This window comes from Candoia aspera, chromosome 14, assembly GCF_035149785.1.
Source record: "Candoia aspera isolate rCanAsp1 chromosome 14, rCanAsp1.hap2, whole genome shotgun sequence".
In the NCBI taxonomy this organism is placed as follows: domain Eukaryota; kingdom Metazoa; phylum Chordata; class Lepidosauria; order Squamata; family Boidae; genus Candoia; species Candoia aspera.
In genome coordinates, this window is record NC_086166.1 from 10,759,461 (window position 1) to 10,767,931 (window position 8,471).

At 43.7% G+C, this 8,471-nt stretch overlaps 1 protein-coding gene across 1 annotated transcript in view; it reads right to left on the bottom strand.

The window, feature by feature from the left end:
• RAB40C (RAB40C, member RAS oncogene family) overlaps positions 1 to 6,462 on the bottom strand; it is a 37,986-nt gene extending 31,524 nt beyond the window's left edge. Inside the window, exons 1-2 of the mRNA XM_063314854.1 lie at positions 6,365 to 6,462; positions 3,239 to 3,590 (exon numbers count right to left, since the gene is read on the bottom strand). Coding sequence (XP_063170924.1) covers positions 3,239 to 3,392 — 154 coding nt within the window. The 5' untranslated portion in view covers positions 3,393 to 3,590; positions 6,365 to 6,462. The remainder of the gene's footprint in view (positions 1 to 3,238; positions 3,591 to 6,364) is intronic.
• Positions 6,463 to 8,471: the final 2,009 nt, after the last annotated feature.

Here is an 8,471-nt window from a genome sequence, read left to right on the forward strand (position 1 = left end):
ATTTGTTTTTGCAGCAGTTAGTTCGAATCACAGCTTTTATCTCCTGGCGATAATCTTAATGGCTGCTAGCTTGTAAACGTGTGGCCCCTGAAGCTATTATCTGCAATTACAAAGTGCAACATATCTGTAAACACTCAGGTAAGATACAGTAACAGCCTGGTTTTGCCAATGTTTAATACAAATGGTCTTTTTGATATTTGCAGAGGCCTAAAGATTTGAAAGCTCTATTTTTGCTGCACTCCCATCTGCATTCAACTTATGAAAATTTGCGTGTCTCAAAGAATCTGTGAGACGCTTCTCTAGTATATTCACATTTATTCTGAAAATTAAAACAAATTGTGCATATCCATAAGTATAGGTACAACTGAAGAAAGTCATACCTAGTCATGCTTTTAACAACTCTGATTTGGAGGAATTCTATTTCAATGGCAGACTTTCTAATTGAATGCAAAGTCTCTTATGCAGCTGCAGAAAGATTGGGGGCAAGGGGGAGACGGAGGATGTCTCAAACCAAACTCAATTCCTCATGATTTCATGGACCCTTCTATGCAGTTTTATGGGGAACAATGCAAAGTACCTTTCTGCATTCCTAGCAGCAATTTTTCACAAGCAACAGCAGCTTTCGCCACTAATGCAAATAAAGAGAGAAATATTCTGAAGCCTGCGCATGGGGGAAGCATGACTTATTATGATCCTAGCTGTGAGTAAATTCCCTTCAAATGCTTTTCGGTGGTTGTACTGTCATTCCTACCTGGTATCCAACAATCCAGAGATCAGGGAAGGCTTTCACATGACTCATGTCTTCAGTATGCACACAAAGCAGAGAGTTAATCCAAAAGAAACAAACTGGATATGATTTACTGCAGTTGCCCGCATTTCAGTGAGAGGGTTGGATTCATGACACATCATGCTGCCCTCTACTACAGACAACTGGATTCCAGATGAAGGCTTGCAAGGGTCCTGCAGAATGCATACAATTTGAGGATGGGCTAGCTGTTCTGAAATGAGTCTTCTGATAAATCTTTCAACATGTCCTGTGAATGTTTAATCCGGATAAGCTACAATGGACCAGGCAGTTTAACTCAAATGCTACTTTTCAGCCCTCCTTGAAATACAATCATTAATGGACATGTTCTAGAGCTAAGTGATGCAAGTCAAGGATTGCAAATTTTCTTCCTTACTGATACTTGCAACAGAGCAATGGCTCAAAGCCAAGGGAGGAAAAAAAACCACTGCAATGTGAGTTGTTGAAAGATCACACAAAGCTTGCTAAGGAAACTGAGCACCACTTTAATATGCTAGGTCAGTTCCTCATTATACCCCATGGCCGCATCAATAGAGATCAAAGATCAATTCTGTGTGAAGCATAATCATTCCAGTTCTTCTTAGGAGCTTCCATCTTCCCTAGTGGACTACTCTGGACTAATCCTGAAATGCAAAAAAACTTGCTTTCTACTTCAGCTCTAACCACTAAACTCATGCAGAAGTACAGAAAAAAAAATCAAAGGAATTATTAGAATTTATTCTTCACTCTCCTGGCAAGTAAATCTCCTGAACAGGCCGGAAAAAATAACTAAGCTTTTAAGATTTGTTTTACTTGCCTATCTAATAAGGCAAGGTTTAAAAGAGAAATTTCATGAGTTGTTGCTATAATTTCTACTGTTTCTGCAGGAGACTGAGACTACATAGTAACATGGCAAGAGATACCTGTGAAAACTAAGGTTATGCTGTTTTTTGAAAAAGTATGGCATCAGTATATGCAGTAGCCCCAGCTAATTCTTCCAAAACAACCGTTGGAATTATCCTGGGATTATAGCAATTTCACACTGGAAGGGAGCTGTCTTCAAAAGGACAAAGAGATGGCACACTAGCACATCTGTTTAAAATGGGAACTAGGATGTGTTTAGTAGTTTCCAGGTTTTGCAAAAGAGCCTCAGCATAATGTTTTAATTTTGCGGTTTGGAGACAGCATTACAGTTTGTTAAGCTTAGCTCAGGAGAAAATTAAATATTTCACTTCCAGGTTATTTGTTCATAATCCATCATCCCTGCTCACAAATACTGTAAAGGCTTAACTGTAAACAACTTAAGAAATACCCCAAACCAGGCTATCTAGTTCAGTACCTTGTTTGGCTCCCACAGTGACTAACAACCTGCCTTTCAGAAACTCCAGTGCAGGGCACAGGAGAAAACTTCCTTCTCAGCTACTAGCATGCAGATGCAAGGTTCCACCAATCTTGCAGGCAAAATACAGCCAATGTGACTTGAAGCTACTGACAGACATTCCACACATCTGAAGTGAGCTGCAGCGGATGGAAGCTTATGCCTTTTAATAAAATTTATTAGTCAGAAAAAGTGCTACCAGGCTCCTCCTGATTTTTCACCACTAAGAGTAACAAATGAACAAGCAGGAAAACTCACACTATCTCTGTATTTTCATATTTTCAAGCAAGTTTTTTTTCCCTAGAGCATCTAAATTCCATGGGAAAATCTGACAGCCTAAGGCTGAGACAACCAAATCAAACTGCCTGTCTGAAGCACACTAAGCAAATACTTCTGTATCCCAAAATTATTTAAACATAATTTTACTCCCCCTAATTTATAGTATGGAATGCATATTTTTAGAGTGCAGGATCCATACGCATGTCAAGAATATGGCATTTTTGCTGCCTAGCTGGGAGTGAAGGAAGAGAAGAAAAATTTTGATACGCTAAGTGAAGAATATGAGAATCAGCTCCTGATGCTTCAATAGTCATAAACAAACAGGTCTGCTTCTCTTATATTCAGCTTGAGCCTCACTAACTTTGCTATCAGTGTAAACAAAGTGTCAGATGCCAAACATTCAATCCAAAGCTGGTGCAAGAATTGACATTCTCTGTCAAGGCTCCTACAGCTGTTATACAGAATTTTAAATGGCTAGAGCTATGACAGCTTGCAAAAACACAACAGGGCATAGCCCGACCAGACAGCACTGCATTTTAACTACCATGGAAAGACACAGGGGAAAGTATGGTGCTGTGTCTTGGCTCTTAATTACAGTCTTCTGGCACAACTGTTAATGATCTCTCCAGCTTTTCATTTAAAAAAAAAAAAGGGTTATTGGTGCAGAAGGAAGCCAGATTTAGCTCTGCATTTCTTGTACCCCAAATCAGAAATGAGATAGAATTGAGCTAATCCAGCTGTCCTGAGCATGTGCACCTCTGAATCTTAGCTGTGCTTTTCGTACACAAAACGCTTACCGTTGCTGTAGGCATACGGCGATTCCGATGCCCCATCTTGAAGACTTTCAAGGATTTCTCCTTTGCCCACATCACTGTCACCAACCAACAGGAACTTCAGCAGATAATCATAGCTTTTAACAGGGCTGCCCTGGGTTCCCATTCTCCCTCTCATTAGTGAAGACGCACAATTCGCATACTGAGCACACAGCCAGACTGAAAGATGCAGGAGACCCCAAACTTGCAGTGGTAATCTGGAGAGAATTCGTGCGAGTCCGTCTTCCCCAAAGCAGACTCAACTCAAAAAAGGCTTCTTCTCACAACAGCCTCTTCATCTTTTGTGAATGACCCGCTGTCAAAATATGCCAGAATTCTGAAAAAGAGAAAGGAAAGATGACCTACTTACTTTGCTCAAAAGTTGTGAAAGACAAGCAGCTTTAAAAAATTCTCTAAGCTACCAAAAAGGATATTAACAATAGCTGGACCATTAACTCTTCCAGATATACATACCAAATAAGGGAGGAAAAGATCCATTCATTGCCACTTTAGTGACAAGCTTATTTAGCAAGAAAAAAAGGGTCTTCTGATCAAATGAAATCTATCTGATATACATACAGCTACCCTCTTGTGAAGGAAGAGACTGTTCCTAGATCAATTTACTGGATATTGTAAGCGAAGGCCAACCACAAATCATTTACACAAAAGCACAAATAGATTTCAGACTTCTTACACTTTCCCTGGATTATTTTCCTAGTCTACATGCCCAACTTCTTTTGAGAATCCTGTAAGAGAAATCAGGTGACTTTCCAGATCAATGAAGTATAATTAAAATTAATATGGTACCTGCAATATGGGTATTTCTACTGCACTGATAATTCCCTTACTCTACCTACTTTTTCTTTAAGGGATGTTACTATTTTCCATCCTTCCTAATCTTTTCCAAGGATAACTGCAGTTGGATCAAGATGCTTCAAAAGAAATGGCTATTCAAGAAGGAACCAATAATAAACTAAAATGTCAGCATCTCTCTCTCTCTTTTGTATTTATAAATGACAGTTAAATTGCAGTAAAAAAAAAAAAGAGCAAATTGTTTTTCTTTGCTTCCCCAGAATTGTGAGCTAATAAATCATGTCAACCGTTGCAATTACAGAAAGAGGAGGTGGCTGAAGATTAATTAACAAGGAACAGAAGGTTGTGAACCCCGTGAGGGAGAAGTCCAGAAAAGGACAAGGATAAAGATGAGGTATGAACACAAAGGTGTAAAGCCACAGTGGCTGGAAAAGAGTGTAAGGAGAAAAGTGTCACAACAAATGAAGCAGGATATTAGACATTAGACAGGAATGGAGAAGAGGGGGAAAATAAATGGGACAATGAAGGAAGAGGGCCTAAGGGAGTCATAGAAAGAGATAGTAGCTTCAAGTTAGTTAACTATTTGTTCCCTTTAACCACCTATGGAGAAGAAATGGGGGCCTCTTCCTTCAATTTCATTAGGTTTATTTATGAGAAAGGTCAAGATTCAGGTCTAATATGAACGGAAATTAAACCTCGCATTAAAAGTGACAGCTGACAAAAGATTCAGTTACGTACACGGAAGACAACCCAAGCTGGTTTAGTGTCTGTGGAAAGGAGATCATTCCAAAAAATTAGATTCCATTGCGTTAAAGGAGTTTAGATGCAAACATACAGGGAAAAAAAAAAGCAAAGCTCGAAGATGTGTAATCTACAGTAATTATATTACTTAACGTTCATTTGTCGCTTTTAAATGCTCAAAGCAGTTCATCTTGTGGCATCTTTACCAGCTTCTTGCAAAATAAGCCAGAAGCATTAGGTGCCCCCTTGCACTTGGGGGCTGAAGGGACAAGAAAAGGACCCCCGTTTCACAAATACACTGACTTCATTAAAACCCATACGTCTGTTCAATTTTATTTCTATTGCAGGCAAATGCTGTAAACAGAAACACAGGACGTAGTTCATACGCAGTCCAGCCCTGATTTGGATGCGATGCTAGGTCAAACCACAATATTTTATTTATTTATCCTATTTCTTTACCGCCCATCTCGTATGCAACGACTCTGGGCGGTTTGCAAACAAGGTTGGTTTGGACTGTTTAAATGGACTCTGTTGAGATGCAAACAAACATCCGCCTGGGATGTGCACCTCCAAACAATGCACACCCCCAGGTCCCCAACCCACAGCAGCCCTTGCTTCTTTTTGACTCCCCCACATGCTTGGTCCCGGTTTTCTGCCTCACCCCCCCCCCATTCCTTCCTTATACAAACGGCAAGTTTTGATTGCATGGCACCATAAAAGCAGCATATTGCTCGCTTGGATCTGGGCTGATGGAGGGAAGCAGAAGGAGAGATGGTGGTTAAGGCATTAGAGATCCAGAGGAAGGCCCCCCCTCGAGAAACCGAGTGGGTGAATTTTGGCCAGGGACTGACTCTCTCTCTCTCTCAGCTGATCCTACCTAACAGGGATGTTAAGAGTGGGATAAAAAGGCGAGACCCCCCACTGTCTTGAGTTCCCAGGCTAAAGGTGGGAGAGAAACGCCAATAATAATAATAATAATAGGGATACCTCCTGCTTGACACTGTCTTGATCTTCCAGAATGAAAGAGAAATACCAATAATGATGATGATGATAATAATATTATATTAATATTATTATTATTAAGCCCCCCCCCATTGTTTTGAGCTTCCAAAGTAAGGGTGGGATAGAAATGCCAATAACGCTAGTGATAGTAATACAGGGGAGACCCCACCCCGGACACTGTCTTGAGCTGCCAGAGTAAGGGTGGGATAGAAATGTTAAATAACAATAAAGAGTAACTCAAGAGGAGGGGGAGACGGGGCGGCACGCCATGCCTTCCGCCCGGGGATGAGGCAATTCCCCCGCTCCAGCCCCCTCCACGGTCCAGCCAGCCGCCCTCGCCTCCAAGGCCGGCAAAAGGAGCTCAATCACGCCCCCGCCAGGGAGACAGGGCGGCCCGCACGTGTGAAGCGGCCCCGACACGTGTCGGGGGCGCGCAGGTTGGAAGAGGTCTGCTTCAGGAGGCGGGACGGGGAGCGGTGGGACCCCCGCCCAGGACCGACTTCGGGGCGAGCGCGCGGGCCGGGCAGGGCAGCGTCGTCGTCCGCCCGGACTCACCTCCCTCGGGCCGCTGAGGCCGGCCGCCCCGGGCTCGGCCGCCCCGTCAGCGCCGCCGCCGCTCCTCGGAAACTGCGCTCCGCCGCGAGCCAGCCAGGCCTCCCGCTCGCCCAGCGACAGCGCCGCCGCCGCGCCACTCGCTCCCCGCCGCGCCAATCCTCCCTCCGCCTCTCCCATTTGCCCCCGTCTCCCCGCTCTGCCCGCCTCGTCCAGGAGACGCGACCACTCAGGAGAGAGGGGCGGGGAGAAGCTCTCGGAACGCTTCCTCTCGCTTTCAGAGACCAATACATAGAGAGGGAGGGACCACAGCTCCCGGCATGCCCTGCGCCGCTCCCTCCGTCCGCGACCACGGCCGATTTACCGCCGGGCACGCTGGGAGTGGTAGTAGAGGCGTGTGGGCGTGTGATTCCCGGACAGACTGCTCAACTCTTTTGCGTTTCGGGTTAGATTAATTGGAGAGGAAGGGGAAGTAAGATGTTGTAAAGGAGAGGGTGTGGAGATAAGGCTTCTGTAAGCGCCCCAACTACATGAAGAGGCTTGGGACGCTTTAGAAAGTAACCCCTTATTATGGCACAGAATTTCCTTCCTGTCGAATTTGTTTTGTGCACCCAAGCAGAAATTATGAGCAAGAATGGGTATTATTAATTGGAAATGCCTCCCTCCCTCCCTCCCTCCCTTCCTTCCAAAAAGGGTTTTCAAGGCAGGGATCAACAATAAAGTACAGGCAGTCCTTGCTTAACGACCAGAATTGGGGTTGGAATTTTGGTTGCTAAGCAAAACAGTCATGAAGTGAATCCATCCTGATTTTAAGACTTTTTTTTGCAGTGGCCATTAAGCGAACCACGTGGTCATTAAGCAAATCATGTGGTTCCCCATTGATTTTGCTTGCCAGAACCTGGCCAGGAAGGCTGAAAATGGTGATCATGTGACCACAGGATGCTACAACAGTCATAAATGCGAACTGGTTGCCAAGCGCCCAAATTGTGGTCACGTGCCTGCGACAGTCGTACATGTGAGGGCCAGTTGTAAGTCCGAACCATCACTAAACAAATGGTCATTAAGTGAGGACTACCTGTAAAGAGGCACAGAGTGAGAAGCGTGATAGAAAGTACATAAACCCTGGCTTTGATTACAAGCAGTTTTGGCTGATCCTTCAGTTATGTCAAGGCATATGGGGATCACTTTCCCGCATAAATAGCTGTCTTAGTTATATTTATAGATTTAGTTATTTATATTTATTTATATTATTTAGTTAGATTTAAAGATTTAGTTGTACAGGTCGCTCTCGATTAGTGGCATTATGGAATCCCACAAAACCGTTGCATTATTCGAATTCACACTATTTAAAGTGACTGTTCTATGGGAAATAGGGTAACTGGTGCCAACTCGACAGAAATAGGCAATTAAAATGTTTAAACATCAATTTGTATATGCTTATTAATGAAATACTATATGAAAGAGGACAACCCCATATCCAAAGCGTACCTCCTATCTCCTGTATTCTGCTGGAGTTCTTCAAAATGAGCCTCTTCTTTTTTTGAGCTTTCCTCGAATGGAAGCTTCCCTTTCTCCATTTTGCACAAAAGATGGTTAGTGTCTAAAACTGTGTGCGCGCTAACCTTGCACTTACTGAATTTGGGCTTGCATTAAATGCAACCTGGCATCAATTTATCAATTGCACTAAATCGAATTTTGCAGTATCTGAACTCGCACTAATTGCAATTTTTTTTTAATCCAATCATGTCCAATTCTCAAAGACTGCCTGGACAAGTCCCTGCCATTTTCTTGGCAAGGTTTTTTGGAAGTGGTTTGCCATTGCCTCCGTCCTAGGGCTGAGAGAGAGGGACTGGCGCCAGGTCCCCCAGCTGGCTTCATGCCCAAGGCAGGACTAGAACTCACCATCTCCTGGTTTCCAGCCTGGTGCCTTAACCTCGACCCCAAACTGGCTCTATCATAACAACCAAACAAGGCAGACGACAGGCAACCCTGGATTCTAGAGCAGCAAAGACGACCCTAGCTTATGGTTGCCGATCTCCTGGCACACAGCTGGACAAAGATGATTAGGACACCAGGGAAGAATCTCCGGCAGTTGGGGTACCAGATGGCC